Source organism: Pezoporus occidentalis, unplaced genomic scaffold (genome assembly GCF_034315485.1).
Source record: "Pezoporus occidentalis ecotype Australia unplaced genomic scaffold, CSIRO_AGI_Poc_V1 ctg113, whole genome shotgun sequence".
NCBI classification, from domain to species: Eukaryota; Metazoa; Chordata; class Aves; order Psittaciformes; family Psittacidae; genus Pezoporus; species Pezoporus occidentalis.
The window spans coordinates 200808-224687 of record NW_026912918.1 but is presented as its reverse complement, the minus strand read 5'-3'; the positions used below and the strand labels follow the sequence as shown (position 1 = coordinate 224687).

The 23880-nt window shown below is 37.4% G+C and overlaps 1 protein-coding gene across 1 annotated transcript; it reads left to right on the top strand.

Annotated features, from left to right (window-relative positions):
• Nucleotides 1-138: 138 nt before the first annotated feature.
• Nucleotides 139-20442, top strand: LOC134171784 (transmembrane protein 180-like). The gene is given in 9 exon segments (XM_062634331.1): nt 139-232; nt 3806-3981; nt 4739-4824; nt 4826-5308; nt 5310-5448; nt 8331-8485; nt 9793-9876; nt 10877-11020; nt 18453-20442. Coding segments are annotated over 9 exon segments (1476 nt in total). The 5' UTR covers nt 139-153; the 3' UTR covers nt 18583-20442.
• The last annotated feature ends 3438 nt before the right edge of the window (nt 20443-23880 follow it).

The window sequence follows — 23880 nt, the reverse complement described above, 5'->3', positions numbered from 1 at the left end:
AACGTGGCAAGCTACAGCCACCCGCCCACCGTCCCCCCGCGATTCAAACACAACACCCTCACCTCCTCCGCGGGGAGCCAATGGGAAGCCGCCTGCAGGACAGATCGAAAGGAGCCTACACCAATCGCAAAGCGAATTCGTATCAACCTGCCAATGAGAATGAAGGGAAGGTTGGTCTGGGCTAATTACGCCCCGCCCCGGCAGCTGGCTGCGCTGCCTCCCGTCGGTGGAGGTTGGGTGGTGGCGGTGAGGTGGGAGGTGGTTGCTGGGCCCTGAAGGGTTAATGGCGGCAGCTGGTTGCCGTGGGGGGTGCCGGTGGGTCTGCGCTGCAGCAGAGCTGGCACAGCCCAGGGCTGGGCAGCGCGGCCGGGCGCAGGGCAGTTGTGGCTCCTGGTCGCCCCGTGTCGGGAGCCCCCGGGGAGCGCTGAGGAAGAGCGTGTGAGGAGGGGCTCAGCCCGCGCCTCGGTTACCTTAGCGGCGTCACGCCCAGGTGCGGGCCGCGGTCCCGCCACCTCCCCGGGGAGCCTCGGCGCCCGAGCGCGGCAGGGGAGGGCAGAGCCGAGTGTGGTCCCGCTGGGGCGTGCAGCTGCGGAGCGGCTGTCACGGCTGGAAACGGCCGTTTCCATCCCCGCGTGGTTCTGGGGCGCTCACCGCTCGCTCCCGCTTCTTTCCCCCCGAGGGGGGAGGAGCCGTGTCCCGTATCTGTAGAGCTGCTGAGGGAAAGCTGGGTTGATTTGACCAGTTTTAACAGATGAGCATCTCCAGACTTCAAGCCCTGCAAGTTTCTGGAGCCCCGTGCCTGCCAGGAGCCGCAGCTGGCCAGCCACAGCATCGCGGGCTGGGAGGGTGGCGGCATCAGAACATCTCCTCCCCTCCTGCTCCAAGTGCTTTGTGTTTGCATCCGCCCTCTGCTTCAGCAGCATTTCCCCGCAGTGTTACTGCTCGGGACTAGGAAAGCCTTTATTCTTTGTTCTGCCTTAATGTGGTTCAAGTCATGGTAGAAAGATGAGGAAGATACTTGTGTCCGACCAGTTTGTCAGGAGTGTGGGCATTGTGCTGCAGTGTGGGACCCAGCCCAGCAGACCATGATGTCAGCTAGTGTGCTTCAGTCAAAATCTGCTATTGCTTGGGAACCCGCTTTTCTTTAGACTCATGCTCTAGTTTCTTCTAGCGATTGTCATCGCCTGGGAGAAACGCAAGTATGCAGTGTCTCACTGGTTTAAACAGTCTGTTCTTTTGGCTCAGCTGTACTAACACGGTTGTAACCACTAGACTGAGCTGCCTTCTGTGAGTCACAAAATGTCAACACCTGTGCTCTAACCTACTCAATATAAAGGCTGACAATTAAGAAGAGCGAGAGAGAGAGGGTAGTCATGTGTGATTTCATTGTTATACCATTAAAGAGTGCATCTTTGAGGAAGGAAGTGTGGTACCTCAACTTCTAATTGAACTTATTTCATACACAAGTTACAGGGCCAGCTGTACCAATTAGCGTAAAGAGTTGTGTCAGATCCTGTATATTACAGTTAGTCATAACACCAGAGACCTGTTTGTGTGTTGTTAAAAGGTTTTTATTGAAGAAATTTCAAATTTCTTTTTACTTTCAAATATTCTGAAGCTCAGGGGATTTATTTCTTTTTTTCCTGTGTGTGTAGGAAGGAATTGAGTCAAACATGATTTGAGAAATTACTGTTAGTTTGCTGGCAGTGTTTTAATTCGAAGCACTTTATTCTTGGTGCTCCTGGAACTGGAGGAAAAGGGGAGCTCCCAGTTCTCCTTTTGAAGACCTAAGCAAGGATCTCCAGGGAGAAATAGAGATGAGAAGTCTACCTTTCCAAAACCACTTCATCAAGTACATTTGTGGAGGCTTGAACATGCATGCCTTAAAATACCTAAGTGAGACTTGATCAGTAACACACTTACTGTAATGACTTTCACAGTAACATCAAACTTACTTTAAAATATAAACATTTCAAATGGGCATCTTTTCAACAGCTTTGTCTTCACTATAGGTTTCTCAGTAAAAGTTTACAAAACCAAACTTGCTACAAATAAAAAAAAAAGGCAAAATTTCATCACTTGAAAATGGAATTTTCTCTACAGCTTGAAAATACACATTACAATCATCCTCAAGTGCCTAAAAATTCAGTTATATTCTTACAAATAAATTGGCTTTAGAAATGCTTTGGATCAAGTTGTCAGCTTGATTTTTGGTTTGGTTTGGTTTTTGGTTTTGTTTTTTTTACCTGTAGTGTGAAGTTGTCTCCTCTGTGCATCTTGTTTCATGTTGGAGTATCTTAAATATATATGCAAAGATGCATCCACATTTTATTTGCTCTTCAGGAGTTCATTTTCTGCATCAGGGGTGGAAAACCTGCTGTTCCGTCACTTGCCAGAACAGGCACATGTTCAGTCCCTCCTGACTTGTGGCTTTTGCCTGGCCCTTACCTGGCGATTAGGATTTTACCATCTTCCCTTGCAACAGCCTGGCTTCAGCCACTTTGTAAGCCACAGGAATGCTGAAAACAGCCTTGGTTTTCATTTCCTGTTTCTTCCATGGTCATTTTTGTGAGGTGTTTGGGGAGTTGTTTATAGATCTGCTTATTGAGCTGAACAAGCAGATATTCAAAGTAGGTATTTTGATGGATATTTGAAAATTTCATTTAGGGTAAACATGTTAACATGCAGAGGAGCAAAGTGTGGGCTATTGACAAAAAGTAGGTTGTAAAGCTCTGGAGCCAGAGTGTGTAGTAAGGCCTGAGTTTGAACCTGAAATATCTCTAAATTAATGACAGACAGCTTCCTTCAGACAGGTGCACAGATGAATAAAACCTCAGCTAAAACCAGATACCTGGGAGAAGTATTTTTGCATTGGGCTTATAGAATCAAATGTGGTCAATGACTACCTTTACATAATCATTACTGAGTTTTAAAAGGTAGAGGTTTCCAGGAACTAGTTATTTTCACAGAATAGTTTATTCCAAATATGCTTAAGTGAATTGCTAGATAGATGGAAAAGGTTAGCATCTCAAAAAATTGTTGGCTGAAGATTTGCTTGATATATTAAAGAGCTCTCTATTCTTGGGCTGAATCTTTGTTATTTGGACAGGCTTAGAATGCTATATACATGTGTTACATGCTAGATTTTATTTACATGCAAAGCAAATCAAAATGTTTAAACTCTTAAAAGTTTATGGTTTATGGTTTCCATTCATATCTCATTAATTTATTAGGTTAAAGTTGTTTCCCTAGCTTGTTAACAATTAGCATTTAAAAATACAAGGACAAAACTTGCTATTTGTTTTGAAAGAAATACTCATCTAAGTGCATGCTGCATTTGACATTCATAGCAATGGAATACGTAAGGGGATGAATTGAGCCACTTCATTCCTATGCAGTCCATAATTTTAAAACTATGTAGCTAGTAAGACAGCTCTAAAATGTATACAATTATTTGAACTCTACACCAAGATTAGTGTCAGCAATAGTAGATTTTTCTATTGAGTCTGTGCACCAGTTAGGAAGGGATTCTTTTACATTTTTGTCTACTTGTCCCATTGAGTTTTAGGAACTGGTTATACTTAGGAATATCACTGACTTCTTAGTATTTCCATCTATTCAGTTTTGGGCTCAGTGTCTTATAACTCAGCAAAGTGTTTCTCATTAAAAAAAAAAAAAGGAAATAAGAATGGGGAAATTTCCCCCTAAGAATCCATTTCCACATGTCTGAAAAAGCAAATTTCCCATGTAATTTAATTTGGAAAATTTTACTATCAACTGTTGTAATTCTTTTTTGTAACTTGAGGAAGAAAAGAATTGTTCTTGCAGACAAAGTTTGTTTTGGGAATTCATCCTAATGCACTGGCGTATTCCATGACTACATTAGGTGCTGGAATGATGAACAGTATCTTTAACTTCTACTATGTTAAGCTTTTCCTAAACCAACACAAGATTTCAGAAGCAGCATTTCATCAAGCACAGGTATGGTACAATGGAGTATTCTGATTACCATGTTGTGCTTTGTGTCTGTGTTATCACAACACAGTAAGATTGGGGGTTTTTTTACTTACAAATTAACTTTTGGATGCAGAGCAAATAGTTATACAGTAAATTAATTTTACATTTAGTTAATCCATAAGCAAGTGAAGGTACATGTAAAGCACATCGTTTACAGTCTTTAGACTAAGAATCTCCAGACTTTAACTGATGAAAATTTTTTTTCCTTTGATAGCTTGAAGTAATTTTGTAAACTAATCTTGTACCTCAGCTCTATCAATGTGTGTGACATTAGTGCTTTCCTATGGATTGTTTAAGTGCTTGAATACTGCCTTTACTCTGCAAGTCATTATCCGTGTGAGCAACCCTTATCGTAAATGGTCTCCTGAAAGTAATGGGCTGGCTCATGTTTTGAATTACTTAATGTGAGTGTAATATTTAGGCTTTGCAAGATGAAAGCTGAAATAAATAAGCTTTTGAAAGAATGAAGTCTTAGAGACAGGGGTTTATTTCATGTGTAGTTGGGCACCTGCCTGCTTTTCATCTTGTTTTTCAAAATTACTATAAATACACTTAAGAATTAGTTCTGGAGACTGTTTTGACCTGAGCTTCCATCTTTATTTTTTCAACAGAGATTTATTTTAAATAAACGTGGTATGTATTGCTTTTGTATTTGTATAACCTCTGCAGAAAAATCACACTAATAATAAATTCTGTAGTGTTTCTTGCTTGTTTGTGCCAGGTTGTATTTATGATATGGAATGCCATTAATGATCCTCTTTTTGGGTATATGCAAGATAACTCCACATTCACATGCTGCTCAAGACGCCATCTCAATCTTATATGGAGCTCCTTTATACGCATTAGCCTTTTTGCTTCCTTGGTTTCCTTGGAAACATTATGAAGAAGGGGACTGGCAAAGTGGTCTTCACTTCATCATTGCGTCATGTTCTTTTGATGGTTTGCTGACGTTTGTGCTTCTAGCGCAGTGTGCGCTCTTTGCAGAGATTTCAACACGACATGAAAGTAGGCTTCAGCTTATTGAATACATCCAAGTAGCAACATTACTTGGCTCAACAAGCATTCTCTTTTGTGATCTCATATCAAATAATATTGAAAATTTTGCCTGTTTTCAGGCTTTCGCTGTTTTGGTCGCAGCATTAGCAACACCCTGTATGTGTTACACAGGCAAATACAGTACTAGGCAGTATGAGCAGCGAGAAATCTGTATGGAGAATGCTAATCTGGAAAACGGTGATGGAACTCTCTCCTGGTCCTCTGTAATTTCATTGACCAAACAGATAATGACAGAGAATGAACTTTTTCCAAGTCTTCCACGTAGCCTTCTGCAACAATTTTATGATGATCTTTGCAGATAATCTTATTCCTAAGGATGTCCTCTCTTCCTCATTAAGAAGCATCATGTATGGAGCAGGCTTTATTTGTCCTCAGGTAGGCAGCTACACCTTTTTTATTCCAAAATATGAAAACATGGTGTTTTACTAGTTTTCATTAGTTTAAGGTATCCATTTACACTGTGTTGGAAACATGCTGTCTAATAAACCATTATTAATTTATTAATAAACCATAAACCATTGGCTATACCAAGAGACAAGTCTAGGTCACCAATGCTCTAAAAGAAGAAAGTTTCTGTATGTACAGGCTACCTAAATGTAAGGGTAGAGTAGTGAGAACAGGCAGGCAGACTGGTAGAGTATATGTTTACAAGAATGTAAGATTTAAGCATGCAAGGAGTGAATGTTTTGGATCCCACAGGGTTTATAATACCCAAGTATAAAGGAATGAAAAACATCGTCAAGATAAAAAGCTTCTAAAAGCAAAATCTCTAGAATTCTAGATTCTTTTCTCTTTGTTTTTGATTTTTAATACAGGATGAAAAAATAATCTCTTCTTCACGAAGTTTCTGAGATAAACTGCACAAAACACCAGAAAAATTTATTAGGTATTGAAAGCATTGTTGAAATACGTGGTATCTCAGTCATGAGAACCAAACAAAACTCCAAATAGCTGCTCTTGGAGAATAATACATTCCCATTTATTTTGTTCTCTTCTGTCTTGGTCAGCTATATTCGCTTGGTAGAGAGAGACACACTTTCAAAACCTCAGCCAGGGATGGGGGGAGGAGTAATGAACTGGAAAAGAAAAGAGAACCCTAACAAGTAATGTGTGAGATCAAGAAAAGCAGCAAAAATAAGTCCCTCAGAATGTAAACTTGTCTGAAGTGGAGCAAAAAATTCTTCTGTTCATTCCCTTCTAACTTCTTTCACTGCATCTTTTAAAACTTTCAGTTTCAAAGCTGAGTACCTGACTTTTCTCATAGGTGTCATGGTGCTCAAAATTTCTGACAATCGGGCTGTTACATTTGTTAAATGATAGTGGGTTTCAGTAAGTAATATGTAAAAGAAGATGTGTGCAAATGCATCTGGAATTCACAGCTCAACATACAAATCCTAAATGTATCTTCTTTGTTCCATAACTCCTAAATATCTGCAATTTCAACTTTTATCCTTACCACAGGTTTGGGTCTTTTTTTTTTTTTTTCCTGCAACTCAAATAACTAGCTGATGAACTTTGGAAATAAATCAAAAGCTACAGATGTTAGGAAAGCTTAAATATTTTTACACTCTATATATAGCAATCACTTTTGTTGATAAAATCAGCGTGACAGTGTGAAACCAACCGTCTTTCAGAAAACACATCTCTCTCTGCTCCCCAGAGACTCTTGTCTAGGTCACTGAACCATAAGAGTGTTTGCTATGACCTTATTTTCCTCAAGTTTTGTCCCTTTGAGCTCAAGATATAAGAGAATTCTCTTGTGTCAACATCCTGAACTTCACTTGCTGGAAAAGCACCCAGCCCTTGTAAACTAAAGCCCCTTCTTAGGAATTTGTGCTTCAGTGGCTTGTACTTCTGCCTCTGCTTCCTTTTAGTAGTGGTCGTGGAGAATAAAACCTGTCTACAAGGAAACTGTTGCTGAAACACAGGCAAACAATCTAAATTTGCATCATTAAGTTAGTTTGCTTAGAAATATGCAGTCTTGGAAACATGCAGGAATTAAGGAATATTCAGTCATAAGTACTTCCTGAGACAGGGTTATTTCTCAATTACAGGGAGACAAGGTCGTGGTTTTTACAATAAACAGGCATTCAATAATCCTGTACCATTTCTAGTGTGGGCACTTTTCTGTAAAATGCCTGAAAACAGCCAGGGGACGAGGATATTTAAGTTTCTTTAAACAAGATTTTTTTCTTATACCAACTTTCCAGACTTTTTTTACCCCCCTGATCCTTGGTTTAAGTAGAAAACTTGAACTTATGATAGTATTTGCCACAGTAATCTTTGACTGTAGCATCCTGGTTTTAATTCATTATGTTAAAGCATTTAAATGTGTGAACAAATGTACAAAGAGAATTCTTTCCTGTTCTTCATTTTAATATTACACTATTCATCTCTGTAACACAGAGGGAGGAGAAAATGTGTATCTTTATAGAGTCAGTGAGTATTTTTTATGATAGTGATGAGGACTGCATGCATATAGATGGTCACATAGGCTCGTATGATAAAAAGAACATAATTCATTACAAAATGTAAAGTGAGGAACAATAGAGAAGAGCTTACTCTTTGTTTATACTATAATCAGCACTTAATACCATTTTCATGAGGTTAGCCATCACTAGCTTCTCGTATGGATTACTGCTTGCTATGATTGGCAGAACTAAAACGTAGCCATACGTGCTGTCCAATGGCATCTGCCTTTCTCTACTTGCTAGTGAAGTCTCTAACTTGCTTCCATCAGCTGTCTTGGTGAGCTTGCTTTATCAACCTAAAATTTGTGCTTAATTTCTACAAATGCCAATGAAAGTAGTAATATTGATGAGAAAAACAATTATTGAAAATATTTTTGACCAGCAGTTAAAATGGCAAATGCTTGGTTTACAATTAATATTACTGCAAATTTAACTATTTAAGGGATATCAGACATAAAGTTCATGAGCATTAAATAATAGTTAGGCAATGTGGGAAACAGTATCTTCCTCAGGATATTGTAGTTCTCAGCTGGCTGGTTTTGAGTGAAAAATCCTTCTTACCTGGTAGAGGTAGCATAGAATGAGCCAGTAGATAGTTCTTTTTTTCAGTTCCTAGTTTTTACTTGAACTTTTCACAAAGGGTTGGTTTGTGCTTTAGTTTTGTTTGTTCTTGTTTTTTTTTTCCTTAATGGTTAATAATAAATTACATCTGGTCTGTGCTTTATAGCTCTCCTAATGCTGAGATACTGTATGTATATCATATGTGTGTATATATTATCTTTTCAGTGCCTTGTTCTTCTCAGTCATGCTTCACTGAAGAAGTTTGGTTATTACAGAATCATCTTGTTTTCCTTCTACTTTGAAGGAGTAGCTGCTGCTGTCATGTTTATTCTAGGGTCAGAACACTATTATCTGTTGGCATTTTACCTCATGACAAACATGTAAGTAAATACACTTCCCTTTTCATAGATACAGCTTAAATAATTCTAACAGAGTGGACACTTGCTTTTAATAGCGTGAAGATTTTGCCACTTCTTTTATGGTTTTCTTTCTGTTCTGTTTCTCTTGTTAAAAATGTTGAAACTCCAGTTACAATTTTTTTCAGCTTTCTTTTTATTCTGCTTCAGCTTTTAATTTCTGCTTAAAAAAAAAAAGCCTGAAGTATGAACAGTGATGAAGGTTTGCAGCCCCATGCTTCCAGCCACTTACCTGCTATAACATGAGATTCAAGGGAAGCAGAATCTCTTCTGATCCACGTAGACAGAGGAGATCTCAGCAGAGAAGCTCTTATTTAAAAATAAAGACCTTTTGTATCAGAATATTGTTACAGTGGTTTGGTGGTGGTTTTTTTTTTTAATTTTCTATTTTAATGCATTCTTTCTACATGTTCTTTCCTACCATCCTTTTCTTCATCTTTTTTTCTTCTTTTCCCTGTTTTCATTCTCATTTTCAGTATTTCAGTCATGGGCTACTGTTAACACTGAATTGTGTGAACAATAAATTGAATCTCATTACCTGCATACTTTAAATGGTGAAGATATATGTTGATTTCCCCAGGAGAAAAAAAAACCTCTAAGGTATCTAAAGACTCTATGTTTAAAGTGCTAGTTGTTCAAAGCCTCTTCTAAATAAAAGCTAATCACACCCAAAATGTACTAAGACATAGGAATCTCAATATTTGAGTTTATGGATTCTCTTCACAGTTTAAGAGTTGTTTCTGGGTGAGTGTGTTTAAAGGCATATATATACACACATATGCAAACATGAATACAATGTAAGTAAATATATAGGAATGCATATAAAATCTTTTTATTGTCCTAATTCTCCCACTTGGAAGTTTGTCTTCCATATGGTCTTTCTAGTAATGCTCATGTCCTTTTCAAATTTCAAGAAGAAATTTTCAGTCACTCTTTCCTCTCAGGTGCTTCTCTTCTCCATGTCATTTTAAGTGACATTTACTGATAACCTCAAGTAAATATTTATGACCTTTTGCACCAGTGTCCGAGAAAAAAAGAGAAAAGAGAAAAAACCTAGGTTTGCATATTGCTTTGTAATTCTCAGTTAAGAACAGATCTAATAATGCTTTCAGAACTGCTGTTTAAACAGATAAATCACTTAGTTTTAAAGAAAGTCTCTGTGGTTGTGGAAAGGTCAGTATTGGGGTATGTATGCTAGAATGTCAGTTACGATTTCATTATGAAAGTGTATATAAGAACTGTGATCATCTTAAATATTTTGTCCTTTTTTGGGTAATTGTGCAAGCTTCATTTAGTTTGTTCAATTTGCCTTTGGCAGATACTGTTGATGCAGATTTAATAAAGCACAAGTGGAGGTATGTCCATCAGAACTTTTTCTGTAAATATGCTATCTCCTTGCCATGTTACTCTTTCATAAGCTAGATCATGTCAAAGTAAAGACAGTAAATAGTCTTGGATCCTTGACACAGAACTAGTTTTTGTATGAGCAACTTAGCATAAATAAAGATATGAACTTTATTCAAGTTTCCTGCAGTTAATTCAGTAGAGTGATTGCAACAGATTATTAAGTAATTTCTAGTTTTAATTATACATAGTATAAGCCAGGTCCTTAATTTTTTTTTGTGTTTCTATTTTTGTTAGCTTCAATTGAATTATTCTGTAACCACACACATTTATTGTAATTTACAAAATTTTCTGAATAAGGCCTTTCTAACATGGAAAAGGTGCTTATAAAACTTTGCCTATGCTACTTCAAGTGTAAATTTCAAAGTCTAACTGGTTGCTGTTATCTCTCTGAAATAAAAATTGATAAAACCTGCTGTGATGTAACATATTACAACTCATGGATCTTCTGGATTTTTACCAAGGTGCAGGTAACTTCCCACTGCTTCCATCAATGTTTATTTAAGTGCAGATTCAGTCCTGGTAACTGTATGAAAGGACTTGCCCCTCAAAGGTGAGAGCTATTGCTTTCATGAATAAAAAAATGCCTCCTTTTCTGGCCACATGCATGTAAATTCTGAAGTAATTAACTCTCCCTGCACTGTTCAGTCTAACTTCACTTCAGTTATCACTCTATGTGCACAAAGTTGAATTTGAGTGCAAGTCATTTCAGAATCGGGGCCATGCTGTATATATACACCAGAGGTTTATTACCTTTCATTTCCAAAGAAATTTAAATTTCATTATGATGATTGATCTGTTTGCTATAATGGATGAACTATATAAAGCCAAGTATCATAACAGTTACCATCTGCATATTAAAAGGACTTTAAAAATCACTGTTGTAATTAATATACTAACAAGTTTGTGTTGTGCATTCATTTCTTGGTTTTTTTTCCTTAACTATTTTAGATCACCACTTTCCTCTATGGTTTTTGACACCAATGATTTATTTACAAAGCCTGCCCAATCTTTGGCTCCAATGCTTGTGGTTACAATACTAAATCAATTTGGATATGAGAACCTGAATAATGAAGTTGCTCAACCTGATCCAAGGTGAGTTCAAAAGGGATACTTTAAATCACAGAAATTAACATGAAATAATCTAAAAAGCAAATTAATCTGCAATTAGTTTGCATGAACTGCACTTCAAAAGCATGAGTGCTTTAAAAAATATCTTCTTGTTGTTTTTTATCTGTGGAGGAATAGAAATAGTTTTTAAAGGAATCATTTCCTAAACAGTACACATGAGGGTATCTACCTGATTTTGAAACACAAAGGATAAATTTCAGTAGTTGACCACCTCCTGTTCTATTGCAAAAAAGAAAAGAAATCTTTGAGATCACCTCAAGATAGATGTTGTCCTGGCTTTTGTGTTTTGTTTATCTCATAAACCTACTTCCATAAATACATAATTCTAACAGCATTGCATTTAAGATACATTTTTGTCTGAGAGAAAGCAGTATGATCACTGGAGGAAGGGAATTTTCCTCAAGTAGGAGTATAATTTTGGCTTTGATACTACTTATCATTCTAATGCTAATGATTTCATTGCAGTCCCTGGAGACCTTAATACACAGGTTGCTAGTTAGCACATTGGAAATGCATGGGCTTTTGTAAAAAACTAATAAAGAGGGAATCAGTACACTGAAAGGGTCAAAGGGTGTTTATTTATGACCAACAAGAGGAAGTGGCAACATGAGGAATGACCGAAGTCAGGGCTACAAGGCAAAAATCAGTCTTGATAAGGATTTGCTTGAGAGAACAACCTTAAATACACAGAAGACAACTGTATGTGAACTTTTGTGGAGCTCTTGAAGGAGAAAAGACTGGTTGTGTCACCTGAGGCTGGTAGAATGTGTCGTATTTGAAGAATTTTCTAAAGAAATCTCTGAGTAAAAACATGGCATGAAAAGACAACAGGTGGTCTTCAGAAAAGCATCCTGACACAAGCAAAGAAGGCTTTACTTTGAGGCTGTTTTGATTGAGTTGATTGAGTTGATTTCATTTTAATGCATTCTGTCCATAGCCAGCCAGTGAGATGATGTGAAGAGGACTTGAACCTCATTATAATGGCAAATAAGAAGGGTGATCTTTTCTTTTGCAGAAGAGTCCTAAGTTGAACTGGATGTGGATATGAGAGGGCTGAATATATTAATCTTGATGATTCAGAGAAAATCAGACTTAAAACATAAAACCTGCAGTTCTAATCCATTTCAATCAGATAAATGATACCTTTGTGGATGGATTTTAAATCACAGTAATTACAAATATTTTTTTTTTTCCCAGTAAGTAGACTCTGGACTATAGCAACGATATATTTCTTACATAGAGAGCTGAAATACTTTGCTCAGTCTCTAAACCTGTATTTTCACTTCAGTCATGCTGAACTTTGATTTATTTAACTAGAGCAAGAAACAGCATAAAGGTACAAAGCTGAGATCAGTTAATCAAGGATCACCTGAATTATATTTCTTTTGCCTATCCCTTCGAAAATAATTTCTTAAATCTGAAGCAGTCTGCACATGTTTTCTGTATGTATATATGTGTGAATGTGCATGGCCTTTTCTTTGCAATTGGACTACTGTGTGGGCATAAAGTCCACAAAGACCAGAGTACTCAGGACTGTTTCTAGGGAGTCAGTTTGCCCATGGCAATGTACTCAGACCATTGACTGAGCTAAAATTACTTACACGTATTAAAACCCTATCAGATCTATCTCAGATTTCAGCCATAGGCAGATAGCTAGAATACACTTGCCTCAGGACAAAGCTGGTTGGGGTCAAAGAGAAACTGAATACAGGAGGTTGCTTAAAATATGCTCATACTGTTTGGGAAAAAGGAAAAAATCACACATGCGAATTACATATAATGAAGGGCTCTCATCCATTCCAATACAATCTCAGCTCCACTGTCCTTTCTCCTTCTCCAAAGCTGGCAGCATCTATTAAGTGTTCTGGGAAGCATTTACTTAATTAGGTATAGTGTTAGTGAATTGTCAAGATGGCCAGAGAACCTTTATTCTGCATTAACAAAATGTTTGGGCCCTGAATAAATATGTCTTAAAGAGTTTCCAGCAATGTTGTTTACTGGGAGGAGAGAGAAGGTGCAGTCCAAAACCATAAGCTATTTCCTGAATCTAAATTACTTAGTTTTTCTTAATATACAATTAAAATTCTTAATGTGGAAAATTAAATCATAGCAACAATGAGGGAGCAGCTAAGCCTGGAAACCATTTGCAGGCACATTAGGTCAATAAAATCATCAGTAGTAGTCAGCATGGCTTCACCAAGAGGAAGTCATAATTGGCCAACTTGATAAACTTCTAGAATTACATGACTGGCCTGATAAATGAGGTAAAAGTGGTGGATATTGTCTACTTGGTCTTCAGTAAGACCTTTGAAACTGTCTCCCATAAGATCCTCATAAAAAAGCATTTGATATAGATTGGATGAGCAGACAGTGAGATGGGTTGAAAACTGGCTGAATGGCCAGGAGTAGATGGTTATCAGGGCATGAGGTCTAGTTACAGGCTACTAACTAGTAGTTACACTAGTGGTGTATCATCAGGGTCTATAGTATGTCCAGTCCTGCTTAACATCTTTACTAATGATCTGGATGATTGGGCAGGATGTACCCTCAGGAAGTTTGTTGATGACACAAAACTGGGAGGTGTGGCTGACACATCAGAGGTCATGCTGCCATCCACAGGGATCTTGAGAGGCTGGAGAAATGGGTTGACAGGATTCTCATGGTTCAATAAAGAGAAATGCAAGTCCTGCACCTGGGGAGGAACAAGCCCAGGCACCAGTATATGACGGGACCACCCAGCTGGAAGGCACCTTGGCAGAAAAGGACCTGGGGCCCCTGGTGAACACGAAACTGAACATGAGCCACCAATGTGTTCTTGTGGTAAAGGCAGAGAATAGCATTATCTTGGGCTGCCTTAGACAAAGTATTGCCAGCAGGTCTAAGTTCCCCTCTGCTCAGCACTGATGAGGCCACTTCTGGAGCACTGTGTCCAAATGCGGCCTCCACAGTACAAGGGAAACATGGACATACTGGAGAGAACCCAGCAGAGGACTACAGGTTATTAAGGGACTGGAGTATCTATGAGGAAAGGCTGAGAGAATTGGGACTGTTCAGGCTGGTGAAGAATCATGAGGGGGATCTTCTTAATGTGTATAAATATTTTATAGAAGGGTGCAAAGAGGTTTGATTCAGGCTTTTTCCAGTGGTGCCCAGTGACAGGACCAGATCAGTGGGCATAAACTGAAAAACAGGAGATTCCCTCTGAACATCAGGTAACGCTGTTTTATTGTGAGGGCAACTGAGCAGTGGTACAGGTTACTCAGGGAGGTTGTGGACTCCCCATTCTTAGAAATATTCAAAAGCTGTCTAGACACAGTCCTGGGCAGCTGGCTTTATGTGACCCTGCTTGAGCAGGGGTTTGGAGCAGGCGACCTCCAAAGGTCCCTTCCAACCTCAATCATTCCATGGGTCTAAATCTGTGAACAAAGTTCCAGTATTTAATGATAGTGAAAATATGAATATGTTACAGATAAGCAGTTGCTTTTTATATACAGATCCTACTTGTCACTTTAGGGTTTTTTTTCACAGTTATTTCACATATGCTCTTACAAAGCAAAAGAATCTTAATAAGACATAACTTATTATCTGTGTTTAGCTTGGGGGATGTTGTATGTTTTATATATTAATGTTCTGTGGACTGAGTGGAGAAAAGCGTGGTTTTGTATTCTCAGCAACTCCCCAGCTTTTGCTGTAGTAAAACATATTTTCCAGCAACGAGTTTACTGTTGAAAATGATAGAACATCATTATTCACACTTATTTTTGTGTAATATTGTCATTTAATTTCCTCATTCCTCCTTTCTTGATGTGTTGCTTACTCAAGACCATATGGAATGCTGAAGCTCAGAAACTTTCTGAATGACTTCTACTTGCATATCAAAAAAAGGTCACAGCTTCCAAGGGAAGGGGATGTCTTTTTCTCCTCTACTTCATTTATCTTACACATTTTATAGCATTTTATTAATAGCATACTGCCTTTAGAAGTTGCCTTCATAAATATGCTCTTTGGTGCTCATCTTACCCTGTACCAAAAAAAGATAAATATGTCTATCAAAAGCTGTCTGCTGAGACCAATCATATATCTTCTGATTCTTATGCCTCCAGCAAAAAGTCTGTAAGATGACACGACCTCATCTACACTTCTTCATCATTCCAGTGACCTCATTTTTGTTCTTCAGCTGTGTGATGGCTCCTTGACATCCTCCATGATAAAGATATTTCATTATTGCTTCATTAGAGCACCAGAATTCCATGAAGAGTACCAACCGACTATAAGGTGCTGGGTTTTAAGCTTTGCCTGTCTTCTGTTGCTATCATGCTGTTGAGCAATTCACACATCTATGTTTTCTGCTTCAGTAAAGACCACATTCCCAAGCAGCTTATTAGGGCAACTGGCAAGTTATGAGTGAAATTCTTACCGCAAAAGACCTTTTGAGACAGTAGTTCATCATTGTCTTGATGCCTCTCTTACAGTTGTACCCTGCAGCACACCCAAGCTGGTAAGACAGTGAAGAAGTTTTATACAAAGAGTAAGATTCCAGAAGAAAGGAAAATTCGGTCCCCTTTGTCCTTTATCTGTGAGGTATCATAACACTGCTGGGTGGATTGTTAAGATTCATCAGAAGTGAGAAAATTATTATTGCTGAACAGTGATTCCAGTACTGGATTAAGCCAGGCATTCCGCAGACCTGGACTGTCTTTCTCTTCCTCTGTACCAAAGCCTTTGAACTTACCATTCACATTTCCTTACTTACCAGTATTTTTTTCTGCCTCAGTGTGGTTTCTTAGTCACAGTGATGTCTTCTTCCTTAGCAGCAATCCAGTACCTCTTGGTTTCACATCTGGTATCATAATTCTGAAGTGTCACTTCTGCTATGAATAGTGTGTATCTCTTACAGAAGTTGTCTTCCTCTTTGGTGTAACCTTATTCACACATGAAGTTGGCCAGTATATTGTACACATTTCCATATGTGTTACACATGGTTCTGCATACAATAATATACACGTTATACCACATTCTTAGGGAATTTGGTCACTATACATCAGGTAAGCATTTTGTAGTGGAAGCTAGTTTAATGAGTATTTTTAAGTATCCTTAAAATTTTAGCAGTAGTCCTATTGGGACCCAAATCCAAAAAAATCCCAAAACTGTCGGGATTTTTTTTTCTTTTTGTCCATTATCATAGCAAAGCATTACCTGCCCATATGGCTTGGGGGTTTTCTGTTTGGTTTGGGCTATGGAAAAGATACCTAGTTTAAAATCTCCCTCTTCTGGACAGCCTCTACAATTACAACTAACTTCTCGTGGAAGTGTGCTTTTCAAATTCATTCTTCAGAACTCAGTAATTTGACAGCAACTCTTCATTATTTATTGGAGGCACTTTCAACTGTTAATACTTTCATACTGAATTACTGGAGTACATGACATTCTATTCAGAGTGTTATTAGGGCTGTTTATGAAAGATTTTATGTTTTATTCCTGTGTGTGCAAAAAAATGTAGACATGGAAATTTCTGAAGTTACTGGTTCAGCTGTTACTATAATGAAATCTGATCTCTGCTCTTGATTTATCCCAGTCCCTTAATGAAATATTTTCCCATTCCTTGTTCTGTGTACCAAAGATATTTTTCATAATTCCTGCAGTAAATCAGGCTTTTACAGCACAATGGATAATATTGTTTTCTTAAACCAACCAAATCAGGATTGCACTGGCGCGAGTGATTTCGCAGATGTTCTTTCTTTTTTTTCATCCTTCCTGAAGTCCATGTGTAAATGGAATAATTTTACTAATGAAAACTGCTCTTTAGCATGCAGAACAGGCTAAGTACAACCCCAACATCCTGTTAACCATGTCTTAGTCCTGTTTCATCTTTAGCTAGGTATGTAATTTGTTGGTGGCCTCCCTGCTGACACGGCTCATACAGTTAACTACTGGTAGATGTGGTGTGCATGATGTAGGTGCTTGTTTACTTGTAGGTGGACTGAAGATGCAATTGCATACAGGCCAGTAAACAACATCCAAATGGTAAATTATTGTTACTGCCAATAAGCATTGGCTATGCACCAGTGACCTGCTAGCGAACGCTTCCAGTCTTGTATGTAGTTGCCCAAGTGATTTAGTAATTCACTTGTGAGCCTGTGGGTTTTTTTGTTTTCTTATGTAGCATTAGCATATACATGACTTGAGATCAACCATGATCACTGTATGAGTGTGTATATGTACTAAGGACTAAATCTGGCCTATGATAAACGCTGCAAGCATTTTTTCTGTTAAATGTAGTGATATATGAGTTGATTCTTTTATGGTTCAGAGAAACTTAGGTTTTATTGAAAGGCCTGCTCAAGTTTTTTTCACAGATCTCAATTTTTTTGGATCACGTCCATATCTGTTCTGTGAGACTCCTATCTCATCCCTTAATGATAAAGAAAATAATATAAACTGCCTCATGGAGAGAAAGTTCATTTAGGGGCTGTTTCTCAGCTTGAGTTGACTTTCCTGCTATTTAGTAATTAGAATCCAATAATTAACAGAATGCCAGCTGGTAGATAATGATTTTAGCTACTAGATAAATGCCTAAATGTATGCTTTAAGCTGTCAGAAACCATACTGTTCATAAAAAGGCATAAAAGGGAACTCATTAAAGTCCAATATTTTGCTTTTCTCATTCATATGTGTTGATGTTTTTATCTCTTATTCCTTAGAGAAGATTTAGGTGAGGAGGTAGTATGCATCCATGTGAATAAATGAGAATGAATGTTAACCTCACATGTATTCCTTTTATGGCTTTTATTATCTGTAATAATTTATTTTAAACAAAATAAAACAGTGCTTACTATTTCATATAGCCCTTTACACCATACCTAATTCTATGCATTAATCAAAACCTCCATCTAGCACTCAGCAACTATAACAACACACTATGTGGATACCTAGAAGCACAGATTTTAACTTAAATAAAATAATTTCATATTAAAATGTTTACTTCCATTTTCTGCTTTTATTTCTCTTCCAGATTTTTCAGTCCTCCTAAAGCTTTTCAAATGCTCTGTTCTGTAATTGGATTATATTACTTAAATTGATTTCTGTATTACATAATACAGATGTATAGTAGTGAACAGGATTTCATAGGTTGCCTACAGTGTATTGAAATAAACTCTTTGTGTACTAATTATATCATTTCCTCCCAGCTATTATGAAAGGAGCAAACAACATAAACGCATATTTGTATGTAGAATTAGAAAATATAATTGAAGTGCATTTGATATCTGCGATACTTGCTTTTAGGATTGATTGTACAGAGTAATGTGTGTACATGTATATAATGTGAGTCCTTTTGTTGTGAATTGACCGTTAATCTTCTTCACCTTGAAAGCTATGTTTGCATCTTCTTCACCAGCTTGTTTTTAGGTCTTCATGATGCCATGTTCTATTTGATCTGTCTGGTTCCACTCTGCATTGCAGTCATCCAGATCCTGGCGTGGGCTCCCTTTTCAATCCAGAATAGTCATGTAACAGCTGTACACTAAATTTGTAACAGTTGGTCAGTAAATCAGACAGTATGTTCCGAATGTAAAAAAGCAAAATTGCATTAAATGGACTATTAGACCAAACACAGTTTGAGCCATTTCAGTGAAGATGCATTCTTCAGCCTATGAAGACTGTAACACAGATCACATTAAGCCTTACTGCTGAGCCTGCACAGAGATTTTTCTAGTTCAGTTGTTTTTCTTTAATGGGATTTATCCTTCATTACTAGGTAAAGCCGTTTCTGGTATATACTGGTCACTGTTAACTCCTTTGAAGAATGGATATCAGTTAAAGGAATCCCATCTCAGCACCTGGAATTCAAGGGAACTGCATTTTCTTCAGCTTCCTCAAAGATGGTGGGTTAATTCTGCCATACTGATAGAATGGCAGATCTCTGAAGTTTATCTGGAAGAGCCTGGCGGATACCCCTCATGGATGGCAAAGAGATGAAGAGAAAAATTTTGATGGTGTGTAGCTGACGAGTATCAAGGCAAATCCGACAACTACCACAGGAAGAGCCAAGAGTAGTTAACTACCCCGTAAAAGTCTGTGTAAGGCTAAAGAAGAAAAAGATGAAAATGCTGTTCAGAAAAAGCTCCATACAGCTTCACTGGCTTTCCGAGTGTCTCTAGTTGTGGTAGGCAGATGCAGTTTTCTGGGTTTAAATGGGAAGATTATTTTGAAGGTACCATATTGTTAGTACTTCATACAGAATGTCATTGTGGTAAGGAAAACATTAGTGTGGGGATATAGTGGTGTTCAGTTAGCTGGACAACTCTAAGCATAGGCATACTGGGTCAAACTCTACCTGCTTAGTAGTGTGGCACTGGCAAACTCACTTGGTGTGCTGACAGTTGAAGTTAATTAATTTCTGATTAATTATTGCTAGCATCTTTTCAGTTACACTTTTAAATGGATCCTGTGATTTTTATAAAAGTCTATTTTGACAGAATTTCAGGAACATTGAATCCTCTTTTTTATTTCACACAGATTGTAATGATAAGTTACTATGTTTTTTCCTCCAGTATATCCAGCATGTAATTTTGTAATGATATATAGCTAAGTATAAAATAATAATTTAATTTTTGTTCTTTATCTTGCCTGGGCAAACAATTTTAGAAGCACCTTTCTTACAGAGTGTTAGTCACTTGAAAGTACAAGATGCATTGTACGTATCCTGATTTTGAAGCACTGAGCCAGCTTATTTCTAAGGCTTTACATTTATTGTGATAGGCAACTTGAACAGAAGGGAGTGTAAGAGTGCATTTTGGTAGACACCAGTATAATCTAATGAAGAGGTCTGAGACTGGAAATACCAGTGTTGAAAAAAAGTATTTTGTGCCTTTGTTTTTACATTTGCAGCGTAGAAACAATGTTTATCCTTGCCTTTTTTGAAGTGCAAAGTGCTTTCAAGGTGATGAGTGAAAAAGTGGGATAGCATTTTTAAATATTTAGATATTCCAAATGAACACTTTGATAGGAATATGAAAATTTACGTTAAAATGTAAGAAGGCAGAAGTGTGCTGGCATTTTAAGTTGCATTATCGGTTTTTTGTCTCTGTCTTGTCACAGATACCATTATTCATTTGCATTGTACGTGCTAATAGCATTATGTACACATTTTAGCATCACTTGTATTTATGAATCTAAAGAATATTTACACAAATACGAGAGCAGATAGACATAGATTGTGTGCTTAGATTCTGAATTTTAAAAGACCTACTGCACTCTATGTATGAATTTTGTGCTTGAAAAGCAGGAGGAGCAAAAGCCCAAGGAATCTTTGATTCATTATATGAAACAGTCTTCTCCCTGATAATTCCTTTAAAATAGTGATGGTAATAAATAACTTAAAACAGTTTTCTTTTTCTTTACTGTTTCTGTATTTCCTGAATTTCCTTTGTTCATCTGATCCTCATAGAATATATATTTTGATAGGTGAAAATGTTATTGTTCCACAAATAGGGTTTCTTAGATGACTGTTACTTAGTTCTAATATCAAATTATTAGAACATAGTGTACAACTGGGAGAGTGCTGTGCTATACAACAGGAAGACTAGTAAGTGGTATGAAGAGTCAAAATTATACCAAGAATTCTTTGAAATGATCAGAATTATTTTTTTTTTTCTGGAAAATGTTTGGCAAAGATACCATTTTATTTGCTGAAACAGGAAAGGAGTAAGGGGTGATATGACTGCAGGCACAGTTTGAATAGCCTCTATAAACTTCTGCATCTTTAAGGAAGAGAAATTCCTTAAAGTCTGCATCTTTAAGGAAGAGAAAATAGTGGAAGATTTCTAAGCAAGACCGCCTTAAAATATGAGAGATTAACTAACTGTGTGGAATAAACTAGTTCAGAAAACAAATCTGAGAAATACAGAACAAATTATTTAATATGTAAAATATTAATAATTTTTCAAATTTATTATCTATTATTCTCCTATTTATCTGTCCTATTTCTCTTGCTATAAGGGCAGGAAAAAAGTGTCTTTCGTCATACCAATATTCAATCCAGAAGAGGACTGGAAAACAGCTTTAAGTTCCGGCAGTAGTCTTATTACAAGAATAGAAGGTTAGCAGTATGTTATGATTGATGTCACTTACTCTCCATTTCTCTGTCACCCACTAAACTTTGTTATCCTCTGCTAAACCTACATGATTGTTTTTGGCCATGAATCAAATAACAGGATGATCAAAGGCAAAAGTTCAGTGTCCAGCAACAGCTGGTTTGTCTGCTTTCTCTCCTTATTAGCTAACAGTATCTGAGTTTGAAGTCCTGCTGCTGGAAAAATGCCCCAATTTAATCTTGATAATTTAAGAGTGTCTAAAATAGTCTCATAACTGATAAAGAGGATTTAAATGTGTATAATATAAAATATGAAATGCTGTGATAACTTCAGAGAATTAGAAATTTGATGTTTAAATCCCACTCTTGGAGTTTCTGTATAAATTCTGAGAGTTTGGATCTTAATACACCAATTTAATCTTTTCTAACTGAAAATCTATAGGTAAAAGTGTCTTCTAGATTCAAAAGGATGTTATCTAATAGACACTATAGAATGCTAATCTAATATAGTACTAATACAGTGTATGACTAGTGATAGAGTGAAAACACTGAATAAATGACAATAAAAAAATTTAATTTTAAGTAAGAAAAAATTAGTTTTATTTTTTGTGGAGCTTGCAGGCCTCTGTTCTGTTTTGTACAAAATGACCTTCCCAGTCTTGTGCTGTACTGTGATTTTGGAACTGCTCAGTAATTCATGAATATACTATGTTGACATGGCTAGTAGGATGTTTACATTTGAATATGGTTGTGCAGCCTAATGGGTGCTGTCAGGAAAGACAAGCAGGAAGGGAAGGAACAGTTAAGATAAGCCACATTTCCACAATACTTCTGCACTCTTTCTTATAAAATTAAGCCAGCTCAGGCAAAAGCTTGGTAGTACATGCAGTCAAAAGAATTCTAGCTGCTTTTGTAAAGGAACATTCAATAGATTTGGGGGGAGTTTTCTCAGAGAACTGGACAGACCCACAACTGGGCTTCCTGGATTACCCTTGTGGGAGAGGATTTTAGATAGCTGTCGACATTTGTTTATCTTAAAGACCTTTTTTATAATCACTTTCTTACTATTGTTTAAGTAATAGACGGGAAGGTTGTTCTATTGCAGGAAAATTGCAGATTTACATCATAGAATATGTGAGGCTGTGTAGCCAGCCCTGTCACTGTGAGTCCTGCTCCAGAAGACCACGCTCCTTGTGATCACCACAACCCAAATGGTGTATTAAAACCTTTGGGTATGTTTGGGACCTTTTTGGACTTTAGGTATTCAATTGATTAAGAAATTTTCCATCAAGACAAAAAAGAAACACTAAATAGTTGCAGAGAAAGTAGAAACAAAATGATTCCTTTTTTTTTCTGTAAATACTCTCCCAGCATACCGATTGCTTTGAATGACATATGCACATGCTCACAGTTTTCTGAGACTGTACAGCAATTGGCTACAATTCCACCAGCCTGTATGCAAATAACAACACATAAAAACTATTACCTAAATATGCATGAATAGTGTTCTCTTTATAGCCTGTCAAGAGAAAAATATGCTTCCTATACAGCTGCCATAGCAGAATATTAATGACAAATGCAACACTGGGTAGGAACTTTGGAAAATCATATTAAAACATACCCTGGTTGTATAACTACAATGCAAAGACAAAAGCTAGCATATTTCTTAATTTATTTGGTGTGTAATTTATTATCTGTATTTTACATGTGATAAAATTAAGCTGTGTTTCCCTGTGAACAACATGTAACTAACCTGAAGCAGTTTTATTTATTGGTTTACACACTATGCACAGATGTCTGTTTAAAAAGCAGCAAATTTAGCTTTTGTCAGTTTGGATTTTGATTAAAAAGTTGTTTTATTCCTGGAGGGGAAAAAAAAACCCTCTGTCTTTACAAACAAGAACATACATCGAAAGCAGAGAAATCGCAAACCAAATAAAAAGAAATAGACCAAAATGGCATCTTAGCCTATCTAGCTAGTGGAGAGAAAAGATCTTCATGTGGAAAACTGTCTCAAGCTCTTATGTCAGAAACTTTCCTTGAGGAGGTTAAACATCAGGGAAAATAAACTAAACAGAAAAATCCTCTGGCAATATTCTGTTACTGCTCCGGTTTTGCTGATTTCCCAGGATAATCACATCCAAGGTTGGATGCGATTAGTGCTTGATCACAGGATCTTCCAGGTAGAAGGCACTTGGTTTAGTGGTGGTCTTGGCAGTCCTAGGTAATGGTTGGACTTGCTGATCTTAAAGGTCTTTTCCAACCTAGTTGATTCTATGCTCCAATGGTGGTCTGGCTTCCAGTGTCATCCTTACCAGGAAATTAAGGGGCTCAAGTCCAGCGTTTGAAATCTGATCAAAAGGAGAGATACCAATTGCTTGTGGTTGTTAAGAAAGTTTTTAGGGATTAGAGATGATAGCCCTGATGCCGTACTCCGCTGGAATTTGGATTAATGAGGTAGTTTTTGTCTAGATTTTCTTGCAGTTTCAGTTGTATACCGATTTCCTCACTTCCTATGCTATTACCACAAACAACCTATGTTTCTGAGAGCATAAGTGAGAACAGTGGTGCCTCACACAAACCCCCAGTGACTATGGCTTTTGTTCTAGCAAAGGCACCTGCTGCAGTGTGAAAAGCCAAAACATGTTTATCCATATTGACCTGTCCCACTTTCTCCATAGGGTCCCAGTTGCATCAAGGATGCATTTTTATCCACTGGTCTCCACCATGC